Source organism: Geospiza fortis, unplaced genomic scaffold (assembly GCF_000277835.1).
Source record: "Geospiza fortis unplaced genomic scaffold, GeoFor_1.0 scaffold31, whole genome shotgun sequence".
NCBI lineage: Eukaryota > Metazoa > Chordata > Aves > Passeriformes > Thraupidae > Geospiza > Geospiza fortis.
In genome coordinates this window covers 1234399-1256002 of record NW_005054483.1, presented here as the reverse complement: position 1 = coordinate 1256002, position 21604 = coordinate 1234399, and the positions used below count along the sequence as shown (strand labels likewise).

The 21604-nt window shown below is 41.4% G+C and overlaps 1 protein-coding gene across 1 annotated transcript in view; it reads right to left on the bottom strand.

Annotated features, from left to right (window-relative positions):
- Window positions 1–5773: 5773 nt before the first annotated feature.
- RSPH14 (radial spoke head 14 homolog) overlaps window positions 5774–21604 on the bottom strand; it is a 72008-nt gene continuing 56177 nt past the window's right edge. Inside the window, exons 4-6 of the mRNA XM_005428461.1 lie at window positions 8436–8661; window positions 7012–7148; window positions 5774–6033 (exon numbers count right to left, since the gene is read on the bottom strand). Coding sequence (XP_005428518.1) covers window positions 5774–6033; window positions 7012–7148; window positions 8436–8661 — 623 coding nt within the window. The remainder of the gene's footprint in view (window positions 6034–7011; window positions 7149–8435; window positions 8662–21604) is intronic.

Below are 21604 nucleotides of genomic sequence, written 5' to 3'. Positions count from 1 at the left end.
TTCCTGCTGCATGGCAGCATGAGTTAGCAGTTCAGAAAGGAGAATAGTCACAGCTGTGGGATATCAGCTAAACCAGGCTGATTGTCTCTACTCGATAAGTTTGGTGCCAGCTGGGGACACAGGAAAAGACAGATTTAACACTTCAAAGCAAAAAGCAATAGATCTTCTTTTCATCTCATTCAGCTTCCTGGGGAATCAAGTGTAGAAAGAAGATGCTGGGTGCTCTGTCAGGCAGTGCCACAGTTCCCTGCTCCTTTTGCACACCTTGGTGGCACTGTGCTGTCACCGAGTGTCCCCGAGGTTCCGCCTCAGGACACTCCAGGCTGGCAGCAGCTGGAGGGGAAGGCACAGAGAGATCCCTGAGGTGCCACAGCACCCTGCTCTGCCTCCTGGCCTTGCATCACTGCCACGTCTTCATCTCCTGGCAGGATCTTTGCTTCATTTGGATGTAACCCCAAATGCTCAGGATTGCAGCAGACTCGCTGCTCTTCAGTAGAGCTGATGCTATTCAGCATAATCCCTGCAGGGTCCTTTGCACAGGGCAGATCTAATCAATACTTCAGGAATACCACTGCAAACCTTAACACAGTGATAGAGTATTTGAAAGACCGTGGAATTAATTGTATTTAATGAACGATGAAGACTTGTATGTATTAAAGTAATTGTATGTTTTGAAGTATTTGGTGTCCACAAAGTGATGGGATTTTTATATATTATGATGGAAGAGAGAGAAACTTCATTTGCTGTCAAGGTTTTGGTTCTGGGTAATAGTAATGGATGAAAAACAAACAAGGAAGATGTCACTGAGGATTGCCCAGATCCCTCTTTGTCATTCTTTGCTACAAAAATACGGTGAAATTATAAAGCTATTTTGGATAAAGACAAAGAACTCAAGTGATTTCCTGGCAGTGTGAGCAGCCTTTCGATGACCTCCTGGTTAATCAGGCATCATTGCATGACTTTGCTCCTCAGAACCACAGAGTTTTGGAAGTCTAACACAATTTCCCAGGGATATTCACTGTATATCCTCAGCAGCCTGATTCATTCTGGTCTGAAGGTGGATGTTGTGGAGGGAAGAGCTCAAATGTTTACATAAAGTTTGACAGCTACTGTTGATTCCTGTAATTTTGTAGAATTTCAAAGAAAAATTGCCTTATATTGTGAACAGTTGATAAAATTGTAATGTTTAGCTAACATTAAATGCCAACTCAGATTGGTAGCTATTGCATTCATGATTTTAAGGAAGAAAATTACTTTCCTTCAGTTTTCAGGGGATCTCTGTCCATGAGCTGTTGTTGGGGACACTCAGCTAAAAGCAGTAGCTTACACTGTTCTGGGCATTGTCATGCTTTAGAGGTGGGAACTGTGAGCACACCCTTCCCCCAGTGTTTGATTATACATTTGAAAAATGTCTGGTTAGTGGTGAGACTCCAAATAAATCTCTGGCTCGGAGCACAAAGTACCTGCATGGCATGTACAGCACAACACAGCTCTGTTCCAGGGGATCTGAGACATCCCAGCTTACCCTGCCAGGGAAGGTACATGGTTAAAGCTTATTTTAGTGGACTTTAGATATACAGAATTATTTTAATAAAGTAAAATAAAATAAAATAAAATATGCCCTTAGTAGCACTGTCAGCAAATTGTGACACTGCTCTGTAAAGAACACATACTAAACAAAATCTTCTATTTAAGAAATACTACATAGTTCTTAGGAAAAATCCTGAAAAGGGATAATCATTGTTCATTTAATTTGTCTGTATCACCCACAGAAATGTATCCAAGTATCTCACACATTTAGTATTGATGATGATGAGAACATCCCATTCTTAGAACTCAGAATTTGGGTTTATTCCTATTTCATTACTGAAAATCTCATGCTCTGAAATGCCAGGGGAGGGAATGTCTGGGCCTTTGGTTGGAATAAGTCTGCAGTAGCCCTGGTGTGGTTTCAAGCAGACTGTCTGGCCTTGCTGAATTAGGCTGTGGCACAGGGCTGAGCTCCTCAGGTGCAGGTGGTTGTGGTGATGGGAGCCCAGAGCAGCTGGGATTGCCAGGGAACTCAGATCCCTGACCTTCCTTAACTGGCAAAACCAGGAGTGTTCCTGTAAAGTAAAAGCCAACACAAAAATGAGGAGCAAAGCTAAACAATAAATCCAGGTACTGTCAGTCATTGTATTTGAAGGGCACTTGAGCTCACTGGTTTGAAGTGTGGAGCCAAAGGAGCTTAGAGCTGACATTTCTGGGGACAGACAGCACAGAAAAGTGCTGGGCACAGGCTGTGGGGTGACAGCAAAGCTGCTCTCAGCAAAGCTGCTGGGTGCTTGGATTTGCTCAGTGGTCTCATGTGCCAGCTGCAGGTGTTTGTGCCCTGCAGAGAACCCACAGAGAGGGAAGGGAGCAGCAATCAGAGACCCTCCCTTGTGCTGAACTGAGAACCTGTAGTCCCAGATTCAATAACAGCAGGCAATATCCTGCTGAAAGAGATGGGAAATGCAAAAACCTCTGACTTTGGTGATTCATGGCATTTTCTCATGGAGTGTGTATTGTAGGCCTGTGCTCAGACAAAACTTCACTCCAATTTCTACTGGTTGTTTTAATACAAGACAGTATAAGCAGTGCCTCAAGTTATCATCCTCATTATTAATAAAAGAGGTTGCCTTTTTTGTACCTCCTGAAGAATATTCCTTCTTGGACTCTACCATGGGCAGCTGTGAGAAAGAATAATTCCCCTGGAGCTGCTGAGCCCACCCTCCCCTCCCCTGGCACAGCTGGGGCCAGAGCAGCTGTGCCTGCCTGGATCAGACCCTCCCCTGCTTTTCTGAAGGTACCTGGAAGAGCTTCAGTCTGAACTGTGAGTTTCTTGTCACTCTGTGCAGCATTTTTGTTTACTGTATTGGAGCCTATAACTTCAAAAACATAGTTTATAAACAAGGTATGCTAAAGCAAATTATGAAATGGTTTTATTCATTCAAATTGCAAACTTTGTCTTGCAAAAAAGAAGTCCTGTGCTTTGAGCGTATTAGCTTTGTGTGTAGCTGTCTCTGCCCTTCTGGTTTAATGCCATTAGCCAAATATGATTTTCCCAGACTATTTTGTCCTTAGACAAATCTCTCACTATATGATTTTTATATTTTTTTAATAGAAAAGGTAGTGGTAAGAAACAAATATCCTCCCTGCTTTGAAACATGAAGAGATGGAATTAAAAGCTGCCATTTTCCAGAGCAGGACAGGATGATTTCCACCCCTTGGCCTTCTGAAAGAGTATAGGGACAGTGGAAATGAGTCTGTAGCTGCAAGAACAAAGAGCCATAACATTCTTAACCTTCTGGAAACTGATAGAAAAAATTCAATGTGACTTCTGCCTGGGTGGGACACAAAAATCCACAGGGAAGTCTTGTTTCCCATGGATTCAGCTGTCTTGTCTTCTGATGCTCTGAGGACTGCTGGGCAACTGGTCTGAAAGCTCAATCTGTGTAGAGTGTAAATGCATTAATTCCAGTATTGACCTGGGACCACATTAATTATATCTGGGCCTTAATAATTGTTGGCTTCAAGCTAAAAAGGCAAATGCATTTCATTGATGTTAAAGATTTGCCTTGGTGCTAAAGCCAGAGACTTGCTGTACACACAGCATTTCCTTTGAAAGGGTCAGTTTAATTGGGGTGTGGGGTGCCAATCCTGAGATGTTCATTTAAGTTTTTGTAATGTGTATGAAGCAATTCCAAAAGATCTTCAGTATTTTTGTGACCAAGTCTGTGGTAGCTTTATTATGGAGTATTCCTGACTGCAAGCTAAGTCAGACCAGGGAAACTGTTCATTAGCTGTTCCTTTGATCCAGCCAATTGTTTTACTGACACCTACAGTGCTAATTAATTCCCAGTCTTGTGAAATGGGGACTCTTGTCTCTCATCCCAAAGCAGGGAAACAGCCTGTGACTTTTGATTATTATATCTGCAACCACCTTTTCGTCAATAATGCAGCTCTGCAAGTAGAAAACCTCAGTTAACAGTGGTTATCAGTGGCTCTTCATACACAGACTTTAAATCCTGGCATTTGCAGGGACAGCACATGGTCAGTACAGCCCAAGGGAATTCCTGTCGTGTTTGGAGTGTGATGGTTTCATGTTGTCAGGTGTAACAGGGCCAAAGAATTGCTGAGACAAAAGCTGACATGTGGGAGGGCCCCAGTGGTGTCCATATCTCAGAGTTCACCTGAGGCTTTGTTCCATTTCTGAACTGTGTGTGTAAGATGAGAACACTGATCCATGGAGAGGCTTTTTTGGGAACAGTTTATATTGTCTTTACAGCATTGATCAGGCAGATACTTGGAACACACTGTTTAAGGTCCAAAGCAATTTCTTCTAGCCAGAGCAGTTCAGTGTGGATGGTCTTATTTCTGCATCTGAACAAGCTAATTATTTTGGGAATTCACTGAAGGGTGAGACCTGAATTATCAGGGAAGGCTGTGACAAGGCTGGACCTGGGTTAAAATGATGACTGTTACCAGGTTTTCCTGCAGTTCTGTAAGAGTAGCTGAGCCCACACTGTGCTGCTCTAGTCCTTTAGCATGTTATTAAAGCTGCCTGGCTTCTCTTATTGAGTTGGATGCACTCTGGCACCAATATGTATTACGTACGAGTGCCTTATGTGTTTAAAAGGCAGAGTTCCTCCAAGATCCTGCCTGGAGGGAATGAATCCAACTGACTCAATACTTTTAAATCACATCTTTATAAGAGAGGAAATTCACCCTTTGGTTACATTATGGAAGAGAAGCATTTTAACTGTAATCACTCCTACAGGAAGAGTTTATCCTGTGTGTAAGGGTAATGCAGTTTGCAGTGTGACCGTGGGTTTGAATGGAAAAGCAGCCCTGACAAATAACCCCTTTTATAGACCTGATGCAGCTGCTTTGTAGCTACAATTCTGGATATAAAACTCCCATGTGAGAACAAAACCCAAGTGAAAACAAATGGGACTTGCTGTGAAGCTGTGCCAGCCACCCTGTCACATCTTCCTTGGTGGCTGAGAATGGCCAGGGCTGTCCTGCTCATTTGTGCTATTTCTTTCCCCAGGCCTCCTGTTGAAGCCTCTTAAATTACGCTCTTGTAACTGCAGACAGAAATTTGCAACATGTCAGTAGTGACCAGCCTTGAACTCCCAGTGAATAAAATGCTACTGAAACTTCCATTGCCTTCAGCTCAAACCCTGAGGTGCTTTTGTTCCCTGTTACAAGCTATTCCAATTAGGGACCAGAGCCCTCTCCTGTTGGAGAGGCCCCAGCACAGCTTTAACAAGAGCTAACCTGGTAAAGACTTTCTGACTTTGGTCTTAATCCCATGTTCAACAAATGTTTGCAGCAAAATTCACGTGAATTCCTGTTGTTAGATCAATTTGTCAGGATGGACAAATTGCTGGAGGGGTTAATTGTGAACCTTTCTAATGTAATTAATTATTGATTAGTGTTTGATAGGCTGAGGTTTAAAAAAAAAAATGGAGAGACCGTTATGAAGAAAACAAAAAGGGTTGATGTCTTGTATCATAGGAAAGTCTTGGTAATTTGGGCAATAACTCCTCGTGGAGAATTCCACACTTCCTAACTTTTCTTCTCCATTTTTCTGCTTGTGACCTGCAATATAGACGTGAAACTGTTGCCAAATAACTTTTCAGGAGAAACTGACCCAGAGTAAGTGAGGAAAAGAGCTCTGGGGTGCTGAAGGTCTCATGTAATCGTGTACCTTTACAGCCCGACAACAACAGAGGGCAATAGATCTCTAGAAAAGATCGCGGCTGCAGAAGGGTTTCCAGTCGATGACGGTGATGGCGATTTCGGCAGCTCTTTGCACGGCCTCGCTGGGATCATCCAGGCACCGCTGGAAGGTGTCCCTGTGCTCCAGCAGCGTCTGGCGGCCCTCCGGCAGCTCAGCCAGCAGGGTGAGGGCTTTGATTGCATTCAAACGCGCTTTGCTGGTTTCCTCAGCAACCAGCGTCAGTAAAGGTGGAATGGCTTCAGCACCCATGGCTGAGGATCTCCCTGTAAGGAAATAAAGTGGCTTTGAAATGTGTAATGACATCTAATCGTCATCCTCTTGGACTGACACGTTCCATTCCCTGCCCGGCTGCAGCTCTGAACAGCCCTGGAGGTGCAGTGCACAGAGGCAGAACATGCTCTTCTTTCAGAGACCAAGGTTGGCTCCCAGCTGTTTATTTTTAAGGAAAAAGATCTTTCATGGTTCATTTTATCTGCCTTGTACATTAGTATTTCATTTGCAACAAATTATCCAAAAATACATGAGGCACTAAATGATAGAATATGTTTTGGAGGGGGGTGAGGAGCGGAATTTGTTAGATGCCCTTAAGAACATCCTCCAGTCTTCCATTTCTAAAAACACTTCAAAGACCGAGATCCACTCCTGAGCTGTCTTTGGAAGCCCGAGGAAGGTTTGCAGAGGAGGACTGGAACACAACTGCTGTTATTGAGTCTTTTATGTCTAATTACTCATTCATCACACTGGAAATTTAGCAGTTAGTATTTTCTGTGTCATGTAAGTTACTTGGGAGAGCTACAGACCTTATTAATATTCATTGCTCTCCCAGCTGTGAGAGAGGAGCTGCCTCTAATCCCAGAGTGTTTCCAGAGAGCATCGCTCCTCTGCTGAGCACGGGTGATTCAGTGCAGCTCCAGCTTTCTGGATCTCTGTGTGGTCTGGACTTGAGTGGAAAATGTTCTCCCTCTGGAGGGAAATGATGCAGGTGAGGTAGATAAATAACTTCTTGACCTACTTAAGCGAATGAAATGTGAAATATCCTGTCCCCCCCAGGCATTGTGACGAAGCAGCAACAGTTGCTAAAGACAGTGATAAAGAAATGTCCCAATCTTAGAGTTTCTTGAGGAGCATTAACATTGTCAGAAACTGAGGACTTGGGGAGTAGGGGGGCAAATGTTTTGTTATTTAGTTGCCCTAGAATTGGATTTCCAGGAGGTACCCCAACAGAATTGCCTGTGTCTCACCCTGAGGTGTAACAAGAGCAAACATCAGCGCTCCCGTTGAGTTAACTTGAACTTCGGGCTGTGTGTCCTCCAGCAGGCTCAGCAGCACAGGAATCACCTCTCCCTCAAACACGGCGATTTTCCCCTCGGCATGAGAGCTGTGCAGAGAGGATGGTTAAAGTGAGTGAGCCCCTGAGCTGTGCCCGCAGCCCCTGCAGCCCGGAGCCGCGTCCCGGTGCCACCAGCGCTGTCACAGCCGCTGTCCCCCCTGGAGGGACTGTCCTGCCCCCAGGCACCGAGGCATGGCTGTGCCCGTGCCTCCTGAATGCTGATACAGGCCTGAGGACACCACACCCACCTGCCAGGACGAGCTCCACTATGTTCTAGGTTATTTTTAGGTGATATCTGGATTTTTTAAAAAAGCTTTCTATGGTACACTGGACACTGATGGGCAGCTGCATGTAACAGGATGTAGGATTAAGGGTCCTAACTGCAATGGAGTTACAAACCTGGCTGGTGAAGCCTCTAGATATTTAAAAACCTGCTAAATCAGAGGGCTAAAATGAATTCTTCTCCCAGATCACTTTTCTCTCTTTTTTTCCAGCCTCTCTAATGAGAAGAATATTTAATGTGGCCCAGCCATTGCAGGGACCTAGAACATAGCTCATGTCCATATTTCAGTTGCATTTTGCTTTCTTTTATGACTCATGTTAATGATACTCTTTTCCTCTCTTTATTATAGGACATGAGGAAATCTGTAGTGGCAGTTGATATGTAACATATCTACATCAACTGCAGACCTTTTTAAATTAGACATTTGTTGAACACTTATATTTTCTGATTGCAGTACAGTGGACTTAAGTTATTCCTTTAATCCATTCTCTGATACACAAATTTAATATAAAGATTGCTTTTTCTGATCCATCACTGATGTATGTGGCAGCCTGTGGCAGAAAACTATTTCTGTCTTCCATCACAGTGAAAGTTTCCAAGGATCTCTAATTTTCTGAGAGAGAGCACTTTTCCAAAAAACATAAGGGAGATTCTCCCAACCTCCACAGTGGTCAGAGTTCTGTTTCTACAAGATTTTTCATGTAAGATTTTTTTCCTAGCAGTGCTGTATCAGGAAAAAAATCCTGATTCCACTGCCAATACTGAAAACAAACAGAGGAGAAGGAATGACTGATGAGCATCTGCTTTCTTCAGTGATTTATAGCAGTTAGGAATTTTTTAAGCCCCATGTGTCCTATTTTGTTTTACCCATGTGTGCATTCAGGCTGATAGTGCTTTACATGTGAAATGTGGCAGCTTCAGTGTGTAGTGGAACACAGCTGTAAATGAATGGCATTTATTTACTGCTGGAATTAGTTCTGAATTTACTCCTGAATTTATTCCTGAAAGAATTCTTTCTTTCTTGGACTTCAGCATTAGAGATGTTTCTTTACCTGATTTCTAAGAGGACCCAGGCTGCTTTGCTCCTGATGGCTGTGGAGGGGTGTGAGAGCTTTTCCTTCAGCACAGGAACAGCACCAGCTGCCAGGGCTTCAGAAACCTCCACACGGAGGCAGTTGGAGAGTGTACCCAGGATCAGCTCCTGGATCTCATCCAACTCTGTCTCCAACTTCAGGACCAGTGGGGGAATCAAACCAGCCTGCAGGACACCACCAGCCCCTGCAGAGGGGACAGGAAGGGATGGGGGTGAGAGCTGAGTGCAGTTACTATTGCTACCTGCACCTGGAATTTCTTCAGAGGATCAAAACACATGTGGGAACTCATTTCCTTACACAGAAGTGGAATTGAGAGATGGAAACTACTCCAGCATCCCCTGTTTGTAAATGTCATCTCAGCATTGCTTCTTTGGGAAGCTTCCCCAAAACTCCTCTAAAGAAATCAGCACCAGGTAATAACCAACATGACAATTGCTTTGATGTTCCCAGTTTCTCTGTGATATTTCTCTTAAAATTATCCTTGCAAGGAAAATATAGGAAATATATATCAATTACAGAGTCACCTTCTATGCAGCCTTTCTAACTGTTCTCAACATGAGCAGTGCCAAGAGAGACAGAGATGTTGGCCTTTAGAGCCCTTTCTTTTATTCTCATGGTGGTTTCTGGTGGGGGGAAGTCAAGATTTTGGGAACTGTCAGCTTCCTCACACACTTCTTTGTAGTAGTTCTGTCAAGGCAAAAATTTAAATTCTGAACTTTCCAGCAGTCAGTACTCTTGCACTGGCTCCTAAAATATAACATCAAAGGTAGAGAGCTTATAACGTGCCCAGCAAGTGATGTCTTTGCTATGGGCAAGAGTCTGATTTGTACCATTTCTCACCCTTTACTAAGTCAACACTCAACAGCAATGCCAGGGGAAAGCAGAATGTACTGTCCACGAGTAACTATGTGAAAACAAAATTCTCCAGCTTGTCTTGTTGCTAAGACTGATTCTTTGGTTGCTATGAGAAATGTGGCTCCTTTCAAAGTGATTCATATGTGGTTAGATAAGGAAGTTTTGTGGATAAGAGTCATCAAGGTATTTTCAAATGGATCTTCACAGCAGAGACAAGTGGGAAATACATTTTCATGACCCTTGGTAGTGCATAGGAAAAATCCCTCACCTTGATAATTGGGTGAAAAACAGGATTCTAACCTAGAGGTTATTCTGTTGTACATATTTCTGAGGCTTTGCTAATACTGAATAACTTCTTATGGTACTGACTCACTAGGATCCATGTTACAATGCCAAGGCCAAGAAATGCCTTGGGGTGATATTACAGCTTTACTACCTGTGCTACATTTGGAGGTCAGTTTCTGTGAGAATTCAAATAAATTAGGAAAAGCAGTTCCAAGACAATTCACACTGAAGGCTAACAGCATTTTACAAACAAGGATTCCTCTTTGTGCCAGAAAGGCAAAGCAGGAAAGGAAAGTGAAATAATGTTCTTTGAAGCTGTGGCTCTGTATGTCACTACACAGGGGAGTTGCTGCTTTCACTGTGAAAAAAACCCAACCACCCCTATATTGTTCCCTTGAGGAACAAAAGAAATTTATCAAAGAGTAACCCCAGCCCATTTATACTGTTCCTGCAGAAGGATGTGATAAAGGACACCTGCACTATTGCTCTGCAGAGGACTCTGTTGGAGGGTCCCTGGGAAGGAGCCCCAGCTCATCCATGACCAGCACCAACCCTCTTGACAAGGATTGCTGGGGGTTGGGTTGCACATTGTAGGTGTAGAAGGGTTTTTGGCAGGTTAGACAGCAGCAGCAGGAATATGTCTGGGAATTCTCCGTGCCTTATGGAATGCCAGGCAGTAGGGAGCCCACAGTGAAGCAGACTAAAGCATTTAAATCATATCCAGAATTCCTTCAGCCACACTTCCCAACAGTCTTTTGAAATGGCCTGTGAAATACAAGATTTTTCAAATGCAATTTAAACCCCTCCCAAAGTTTTTCATGAAAACAAACTGTATGGCCCAAGTGCGTGGAATTGGGATCCCCAGACTGCTCACAGTCACCACCACAGCCACAGGCACTTCTAAATTCTGGGTGGAAATCAGTACAGAGTGTCAGTTTGGGAGGTACAGTTTCAGAGGAAGAGCAATAAATCAGATGTGACAGCCTTAGGCTCACAGTGCCTGTCACAAGCACCTGTGTGTAGCTTTGACTCATGAGGATCCCAGTGCTCCTTGGGACAGTCCATAAGCAAATCCTTTTTGCATAGTGCTGACACACTCTGGTTTGAGCCCAGAGAAACCACTGCTTGATTTAACTCCATCTGTCTGAAACAACTGCTGCTGTAGCATTCTCTCTGCCTCCCTCGTGCTGGGAGATGTACTTGGCTCTTTCCTGGTTTTTTTGTGCTTGCTTTCAAATACTTCCTAGCCATTTTTTAACCCATCATGTTAAGTTTCATTTTCACTTTGCTGCAATTCCCTCTTTTTGAGGACTTCCTTGCTAGGTTCTCTCAATTCTCTTGATCACTTCATCATCATACAGCCAGGAAATACAGCCAGCATTCATGTTTCACTTCTTTCTCTCTGGGTATTTCAATTATCTTTAATGTATTCCACCAATACATTCATGCAGCCAGGGCTGCTGTCACTTGTCTTTGGCTTTACTCCTTCCAGTTAATGTTTATTGACTTTCCTTGTCTCAGTCATCCCTCATTCATTGCACTTCATGTCTTCTTTTGGTGCTGGGATTTACTATGGCACTGCAGCCCTGGGTGTGAAACCCAGCAAAGCCACTTTGTGTCTGTCCAAAAGCTGCTGAGATAATGCACAATGTTGTGTAGAACAGCTTTGATTTTGTACAGCCATTAACCAGAATTTCTTCTGGGGCTACTGGTGCTCATTTTGTCTGAACACTTGGGATGTTCTAATGTTTTTTTTTTTTTAAATTGATTTTGTTTTACCAGGCTGGTCTCTGTACCAGGAGCTTTCTTGTCTACTGTTTTTGTCAAGCTGTCTGAGCTCAAATGCTGTCGTGCTATGAGACGGAGCTTCCCATATATAAATATAGAAATAAAGATGAATTGTTTGACCTTGTCAAAAGTCTCAGTGTGGTGAAGAGAAAGAGGGTGGAGAGGAAAGGCCATCATCAACAACAAAAAGAGACTACCTAACACTGAGACTGAAATTTCCACGTGGAAATTCGTCATGATTTTCCCTGGGGAACCACAGGTTGAAAGGTCTAGGGAGGGAAAAGGGAGGAGGCAAAATCAGTGGCAAGTTGTCTGGGAGTCACTTGTAAAGGAAAGAGGTCTCAGATCCTTGGATCTTAGTGGGTGAGCAATAGGAGGGGAAGGTAAGTTGGGGTTTTGAGTGGTCCTGTACTGAAAAATACAGTGGCATCTTCAGGATATTGACTTTTTCATGAAAATACTGCCCTTTCAAAGGGGTTTGTCTATTGCAGAGAGTGTTCTAGATACCCTGGGCCCAGTGAAGTAGTTGGGAAAAATGTTTTCAAAATGCAAATAGTTGCATTTGCAGCTGCATAGTTAACGTCATTATTGATCTGTTTTTCTGAGAACTTGTAATCTTCCCTTGGGCTGCTTTTTATCTGAGCACTCATCTCTTCCTTCTCATAACTGTCTGGCCACTCTCATCCTCCCTTTCCTGATTTTTTTTCAAATAGGCCCAAAGAGGAGTTGCCATTTATTCTGTTCTCTCAGTATGGCTGCAGGGCATGTAAACAAGTTAAATTTAGTAGAAGATGAAGAAGTTATTTACAGTACATAAGAATGGTGTTTTGTTTTGGTTTTCAATTACATAAATCAAATCATATTGCAAATCCTTTTCCTTAAAAGTGCTGGTTTTCAACTCAAAATGGTCTGGTCTGAAGCATGTGCCTCAGGCATGGCCACAAAGTGATGACTGGTGTAATAGAACACAGAAAAATAATATGGAAACACAGATTCTCTGGAATATGAATCTCTGTTGGTACCTTGGATGTGTCTCTGCCACGATCACACAAGTATCTGAAATGCTCAGAATTGTGCTTAGGAAGGGGCACAGAGGAAAAGCAAAGCAGAGGCATGGGAAGGGAATGTGCTGCCTGGCACCACAGCCAGCTGGCACAGCCCTGGGGGAGCTGGCACAGCCCTGGGGGAGCCACTGGCTGAGGAGCCAAGTGATCCTGCCTAAACTCCCAGAGCAGCAGCTCTCTTGCTTGCCCTGCAATAGTTAATCAGCATTTCAGAGGGAAGAAAGGCTTTGTTACCCTTGTGAGTGCCCCCATACATGACAGACACTGGCTGACAGTGCTGGGTGATGCCTCCTTGGTGCCAACAGTGACACTGTGAGTGACAGCTGAGCACAGGGGATGCTGCCCCTGCACACCTTCCTTAATGACTCCTTGCTCACTACTGTTTAAATGGAAAAAGTATAATTTATGCTGGGAAAATCTCTGAGTCACCTGTCACAAGAGCACAGTTTATGAACCTTGTAGTAGCTTATTTAATGTTAAGATTCAGCATTTTGATTCTCAGTGCTCCCAGCATTATGGCTGTGTCAGGGAGCAGACTGAATATAATATTGGAAATACTATAAACCTGGGCTGAACTTTCTGGTGAGCTTGGAGCAGGAGGCAGACCACATTCAATGAACTCCAGCTCACCTGCTAGAACCCATCAGCTTCACCAAGACTCCTACCTGAAGAGGATAATTCTCTTGACCTCTTTGAAAATCAGAATATTTTGCTCTTCTTTGCAAGAGCAGTTCTCTGTTTCTCCATGACAATTTAACAGGAACAAACAGCAGAGTCCCAAAGGATGGCTGTGCCCAGAGACAGAGGCCACCTCTTATCTGCAAGGACTGAGGGGTGGGAAGTCTCTGTTTACATGAACTGAAGAGCTACTGGGATATTAAGAGAACTGAGGAAAACACTGCAGAGATTGGATCAGACTAGAAATAGTAAACAATTCTGTATCAAACCATTTCAAATGGAGGCATTGGCTGGAGGCATTTATCTTATGAGAGCCCTGGGGACTCACAGGTACAAAATCACAACCTCAACAGTAGTGTCTGCCAGATCTTCATTAAAAATACAAGAGCATTATAAAACTTTATAAGCTTTATAAAAGCATTATGTGATCTGCTTTTGAAGCCACTGAGAATTTTTCCAATACTGAGGATTTTGGGATGCTGTCTGAATAAAAGATATGACAGAAATTAAGGTTATAAAAATATTAAAAAGTCAGCAGTACCCTGCAGGAGCACATAATGTGGCTGCCTCTGGGGATGATTTAAAAACCCAAAATGTTTCCAGCATTAACAAGGAACAGGAAAGATTGGTCTGATAAACAAGAGGTTCCTAAGCACCAGTAAAGAATGAAAGAGATTCCTGCATATCTTGTTTTTGTTTTTAGAAACTTTGTTTGGAGTGTGTGCAATTGTAATATCAAAGCAGCACTGAAAAAAATTAACATAGAAACTACATCTGATATATCTCGATGAGCTTCTCTGGTATAATTTAGAAATCAAAGAAACAGGTTACTTAAAAAAAATTGTCATTTTGATAGTAATTAAGACTGCCTGTGACCACCTGCTTGAAAGGAGTGGGTTTAATTATTTAAATAATTCATGGCAAATGAAAAGAGGAATAATATCTAAATAATTAAAAGATTTTAGTCTACAGAATGCATTATATCATATCTCTAAAAGCTCTGAGAATGAATTCGATAGAATAGACTTGTGTTTCACATAGAAATTATCCAAAATGAGAAATAAACCCTGGGTTCTGTTTTTGTACAAGAACTAGCTACAGCCCAAGATCAATAACTGACCAAGACCAGACCCCTCATTCTGGCCAAGGGCAGTGTCAGATCCTTCAGTGGGAAATCCCCCAAAACAAAGATGGAAATAATGAAATGTGTTCTCTGTTGTGATAGTGCATAACCCAGCAACCCTGGATTGCTGCTCATTCATGTGGAATCTGAAGGCAATCTCCACAATGAAAGCAACTCTTCCTTCTTTTACTAAACTATATTGACTTGTTATCATATACAAGAAAGCAAACAATCAAAATGAAGGTGAAATAATTTTTTTCCCAGGTCAAGTTGTTGATAGTCTGCCTGTAAGTTGCAAGGTAAGCTGTGCTATCTTTTATAGAGGTTTTATTTAGCCCTTTGGAATTCCAGGTGCTCTCACCTCCCGCTAAAGTAAATGTCTCTAAGTTTTCTCAGTTTGTAACTTCATCTATAGACACCCTCACAGTCATCCTATGTACCCAAATTGTGAATGTACACACACACAGCATGCATGTCACTGATCTTCCATGCAGATTGATCACATAAATTGGGAAATTGCTTGGATTTTATTTCTCTGACAAAATATTTTTATAATTAAAAAAAAAAATCTAAGAATATAATTTGTAAAAATTCACCCAGAGAGTTGGAGGTTTTTCCTTGCTCTTTTAGATGAAGAAGGAAATGTCACCCTGAAATTTATTAATTTCCTCTACAGGGAAGACTTTGCCAAAATACATGGAGGAAGGAAACAATCTGACATGTGCACTACTCCTGCCAAAGTCCTCAGATCAGTAAGTGTAGAGAAAATGAAACCTTAAGATAACTACTCCCAAAAAGCTGAGCCCCAGCCACTGAGGCTATCCCATTTCAGATTTTCCAAGTCAGAATTTGTCCTTGTTTTCTGCTGGTCAGTGATGGACATGTGCAGCTCTGAGATGAGACTACGAGGGAGCAGTGCAGCCTTTAACCATAAAAGCCTCTTGAATTTCAGCTTCCACCAGTACCCACTGGGACATAGAGCATTCACAGAAGGCACTAGATTTACTGTGCCTGACAGAAATTATTCTGAAGAGAACCTGGACTGGCACATCCACAAAACTGACTTAAAATCTTGAATTTTGTACTTTATACCAAGCACGTACATCAGGTGTTTCCAGTTCTTGTAGCAAGTTTCAGTCACAGAAAAATTGATGCTGTAAGGTGAACATGACATTATCAGTTTGACAAACATTCATATGGTTATTACTTCCATTGTGGCAATTTTTAGAGATTCCTGTGGAGAAAGGTCTGCCTTGTCACAGAGGTTTGTAAAGATGTGTGAGAGCTCATTTCCTCCAGAGATTATTGTCTGGCTGGCTGGGGAGGAGGGAGGCAAACATTTGTTTCAGACAAGTCAGCTGAACAGCTGAGAAACAATTCAGAGCCATTTTTCACTAATAAAAAAGAGTTTAAAACTTTTAAGTCCACCTGTCTTACAAGCCCCTAATGTGAGAGCAATGCACAATTGCAAGTTTTCAGAAGTTCTGCTGAGAAAATAGGTTGAAAGAAAAATGAATCTTTCCTTTTTTGGGGCAGAGTGCCAAATAATTAAAGCAAAAGGAATGAAGTTCAAGAAACATTTTCTCAACTATCTTAAATTTCTATACCTGGAAGTTTAACTCTGCAACTGTAATTCTGCATTACAAAATGGCATTACACAGCCAAGTGACCATTAGAACATCCTGGTTATCTTTAATGTTCACCTTCTGTAACCAGTGAATTAACCCCACATATGCTCAGGCATTAAAAAACATATTTTTCAATTTTGTTCCTTAAGAGAAATGTGTCATTAAGTTGGTGAAAGTATTCTCTGAACTGCCATAGGACAATGAAATGGCAATCCATCAGAAACAGAGGTATATGAATGAGAATGCTTCCTCTAGAGATTTGATTATATTACTGTCAAACATTAAAAACGAGAGGCTTAAAGCAACCAAATATCTAGAATTAATTGTGTCAGATTCTGAAGAATTTTGTCCTGAAAATTAACATAACCTTGCTTTGAAGATGTGAATCATTGCACAGACTGAAAACTGAACAGACTGAAAGACTGCAAATAGTGGCAGAAGAAAACAGGAAGAAATTAATGGGAAGATGAATTCAGGCTCATTGTGTAAGCACTTCATTTTTACATTTTCTCCACTGTTAGAAGGGCAGGAGATATGTGTTATGCGTTATGTTATTTCAAAAATTACCTGATAGAAATTTCAAAGAAGGGGGAACTGGAGAAAGTGTAGTGCTGACAAATTCACTGCTTGTATTTGCTGGTCAGGCCTGCTGGCAAAGCTGCAATAAGACAATTTTATCCTACAGTTCACTCTGCTTCCACTGATGCCAAGTGAGCACAACTGACGGGGGAGAACTGATAAAACCTCCTGAAAAGAAGAATACAGTACTACAGGTGGGTGAAATCCTTTTCTGCTTCAGATGCTCTGGCTTGGCAATTTTGTTTGAAACGAGAGCAGATGAAACAGATCTTGATTGGAACCACAGGCCCAGATGGCTGCACGACATGAGTGGAGCTGGGTGGAAGAGCAGATTGAGCCTCCCCTCTCCACTCAGACTTGCAGATTCCATGTTTTCCATGGGAAGCCATGTTCTTAAGGAAAACTGCTTTCTGTACTCAATGAAAATTGCATTCTGTTCAGACTGAGGCTTTACAACAGTGCTTTCCAGTGTCTTTTAGCCTATATTTTATTTCAAGAAGTGAAAAATTCAAAAGCCCTAATTTAATAAAAGCCTGCCAAGGTGTGAGCTGCTTTGAGGATGATTTGTTTTTTAAAGTACCTCCCCAGTAAATGTTGGGCACAACAGCAAAATGAAGCTGTTACTTAACCTGAACCAAAATATTAGGTCTAGCTTCTGTAAACATGCCAGATTAAGCACAGGCACTTCAACAGTACCACTTATGTGCTCATCTATTGGAACATTATAGACAGAGGATTCAAAACACTCTTAAACAGAGAACACACTTTGTGTCTACTTTGTACTTTCTATAAGTGGGCTGGTAGATAGATGGGAAACTCTCAGAGCTTATGTAGATGCAAAACCACCTGTGGGCCTCATGTTGAGTAAGTGGACAATTGCCTAAACCAATTACCTAGTCCTGACTTCAATATTACAAATTTTTTAAGAACTGGACTGGAATTTGCAGCCCCCATAGTAAAGCTACCTGGATGTTCTCAGCTCTTCTTCCATAGCTTCCCAAATTTACCTTTGTGTCCTCAAAAAGAATTGTCCCCCTTTTTATTTTTTTAATTACCAAATAATTTCTGTTAATCAGACACAAGGAGGTCATAGAACAGATAAATAACAGTGCCTTATGAAATTGTAGTTACATGTGATTCTTACATGAATTAGAATTATGCTTAAAGGATACAAGAAAATGTGAAGGCCAACCATAACATTTTTTCCTAAGTATTTATTAAATGATATATAATCATTCTGAGGGCCCAGTTTGGTACTTCTTCATCTGGTAAGAACATAAGTGGCAAAACTAAATATATTTGAAATCAATAGATTTCTTTTTGTTTGTTTATTACAAAAAATTTTAAACCCCCACTAAATGCCTACTGATGTCCTCAAGTGAGAAAGATCTACTTTCAAGCCACTCTTCAGTGAATATTTAATCATTCTTATGAAGTGCAAAACCCCCAACCAGGAAGATTGCAGGAGGGAAGAGGATGCCCTAAGAATAACCAACAACCTGTTGCTCAGACCACTTTAACAGAAGATCTGAAGCTGGTACAATTTGTTTTAAAAGCTTTGGTTTCAAAAAATTCCTGGCACTCTTTAATTGCATCTCCTGGTGTAATTCCCAAAGATTTATGTATTTTGATCCCGAGTGATTTTTTTCTGTTCAACCTTCACAGATCTTTTGTTGTATACTTTACTAAGCGATCCCCAATTTGGGTTAACGTTGAGGGGTTTTGTTTTGGTTTCCCCCCCATTCCTTTGCCCTTAATAGTGAAAAATTAGCAAAGAATGTTTTAATTAACCTTTCTTTTTAAATAAAATAGTAATGCAGTCTTGAAGAACAGGCTCTTTACAAAGAACTATGTGTCTGATCTTGTTTCACAGTATCACTGTAGCTTGCTTTCAGTTGAGGCTCTGAAGGAATAGGAGTGCATGGATCCATTGCAAAGCTTGGGATAAGCAAGGGCTGCTGTGGCAGGATTCCTGCACAGGAAAGCCAAGGTATTTTCCAGGGCTTTGGGAGAGCAGCTCTCCTCCAGCTGCAGGATTTAGGGTTTGTTTTTCTCAACTTGGCTTCAGTTGCAACTGCTGATGCAGCAGCTGAAACAATGAGCTGCACACACAGTAGGTACACAATAGAACTGTGAAGGGAGGCATGGAAAGCACTCAACATTTGTAGGGTTTGGCTGGTGTTTTCTTTTTAAAGAAGTTCTTTTTTGGTTGATTGTGATGTTAGATGTAATGTATTGTCTGGGTTCACATTCTCAAATGTCTCCATGATTTGCTCTCATAGGAAGAGTAAACTGCTGATATTAAGCAAAACCCTCAGTTACCTGAAGGGCGAGAGAAGATAAAAGGGTGAAATCCTGGCAGAAAGTGAATTTTCATCCTAAATGATGAAGCCAAATGAGGTCAGGCTGATACCACCTGATAGAAGGTGCATTCATGATTTTTTCCCACCATCTCACAGTCACTGATACAAAGCAACAATATATCAGATAGATATAAATATCAGATCCCAATCATCTGTACATGATGCTATTTTAAACTCTTCCACGTGAGAAAAATGGTTAAAAATAAAAATACAGCCCTTTTATTCTTCTTTAAATGTTCTGTTCAGTTCTTCGTGCTGAGAGAATCACAGACCTGTCTATAAATATCTAACCCAGATCTACAATTGCTGGTTAAAAAGAGAGTGTTTGGTAGAAGATTGAATGAAATACAAAATGTCTTCTATTATTTTTATTAGAGACCAGATGTGGCCTCTCAATTTACCCTCTATCATTTGGAGATGTACATTCTCCAAGAACATTGCATGTGTGCATATAAATATTTTCATGTTGTCATGGTATAATAAAGGGTAATTGATTAGAAAAATCCCTACGGGATTTTCCACTTAAGAGCACATTTTTGTTTTAGCACTATTGTCTTCAAAATAAACATGTATGAATGCATCTATTTTGATTGATCCAGCAGAAAGCAGCAATAAACAGGCAAGGCTTTGGCTTTTGGCTAATGAATAGCACTGGCAAGTTGAGTGGAACTCATGCAGCCAATGAGCCCAGGAGGTCGTGTCTGGGATGCTGCACCTCAGCAGCCAAGCACTGCTCCCTCCAAACTCCAGCCTGCTCTGCTGGGGCAAAAATGGTGACATAGAAGAGGAAACGGAAATCCAGTCAGATTGCACAGGTCTCTAAAATGACTCTTTGTATTTCCACACAAACTATTAATTTCTATAGTTATTTCTGTGCATTCAGTCTATTTACAGAGCACAACATTTGGAGACCTGGCTAAGGACCTGGATTTCTGTGCTGTTTGACTTTGGCATTTAATCACCTGTCCAGGCTATTTGGAGACTCATTTCTCTTTAAATTCTTGTGGGACCTTAGCTACATGTAATGCAATCAATACATGCGGAAAGGCCCTCATTGAGAATTTCTGGATGCAGGACAAGGTAAAACTGAAGAAAACTTACACATATCTGCTGAGGCATTTTTCGGACAACTTGGTTTTTAACTCTGCCATTAATCAACAGCAAGTTTCCATATGATAGTGTTGAAATAATAGCTCCTAAACTTCTCAGACCTGTCCCATTACTCAGGTACTGCATGTCTGTAATTCCTTCACTGCCAACATTTGATCTATGCTCTGGTGCCTCCCTCAAAGCTGGAGGAAAGCAGGTGTTCTGTTCTGGCAATGGAAAATGCCTAAAGCTGCTCTCTCTGTAGACAGCATGTGAACGATGATCGCCCTAGCCAGGGTGATGGTGCTTGGTGCTTTATTTCTGCCACAGTTGGTTAGTGTGTGGAAGATGCCTTTTCTCACATATCAAGTACTATGCTAAAGATACATGTAATGTGACAGTTTCTATAGTAACTACTTGTTCTTTATGGAATTGCAGATTAAACCTGTACACCTTGTTATTGTTCTTTTATCCTATTATCTAGACTACTCAGTTACCACAGATACTTTTTTTTTATTCTATTCCCTTGCCAACATAAGTATATCAGGGATTTATGCATTTGCAAATAAAGAGTACATATGAAAAACACAACACTTAAAAGTTTTAAATTGACCACTATCTGGTGTTATAAATGCACTGAGATGTTTGTGCATGTATATTGAAAGCTAAAATTTCTAAATAAGACTACAGAAATATTTTTATTAAAGCAGGTCAAAATTATGATTTGAATAGTCTTGTTTTTCTGGGAGAACAATGTAAGTTATGCATATGACTTTTATTTTCTAACAAATTTTACTAGAACAAATTTGCCAGTCTAGATGTACTGGCAAACTCTTCTAATGTGAACGACAACTAAGATTCCTTATTATAAGAAAATTTTCTCAATATGGTATACTGATTTTTACATGGAATTATTTCATTATTATAATTCGTCAGTGCTACAGCTCTGCTGATAATATCAGTACTGGAAGTGATATCATTTACAGGAATCAGATGTTTTCTGCTTCGAATTATGTGAGCTTTATTGTGGGAAAAAATGCCTGCATCCCGTCTGTGTGTGAGTCTCTGTTGCTATCTCCAGCAGAAGTGTATCAGTTACAAATCAAGCTTATAAAATTAGCAGTGTAGGGAGAAATCAGCTACTTGATCAGGGCTGCAGATTCAACAATGCAACTAGTATTGTAGCCAAAAGGAAAAAGACACTAGGAAAAATGTAAAATATGAATGGGGTAAATCCATTAATGAGATAAAAAGAAAATTATACTCATCGTTAATTAAAAAAAAAAAAAAGCTGTAGTAAATTACACATACACAAATGAAAAAGGCAGAAGGGGAAAATCAGAAAAAAAATATACGCCCAGTACTGAGAGCAGCTGAGTGACGGTAGAAGCGGAAAGCAAACAGTAGATAAATTCCGTGTAACTAAAGAAACTGTGTTTTCTCCCTTTACCCTTGACCGTATCCTTCCAACATGTATGTGAGCGGTTCGCCCTAAAACACGCGTTGTGAAATGAACCCTGAAGCGCTGCCGCTGCCAGAGCCGGGCACTGCCGCGCTGCAGCGAACATGGACCCGCGGGTGCGGATGCGGTTGTGCAGAGGCAGAGCCCGCGGCACGTCTGTACCGCACATTATGTAACGCGCGAGTGCAGCGGAGCGTACGAGCCGGAGAAGAG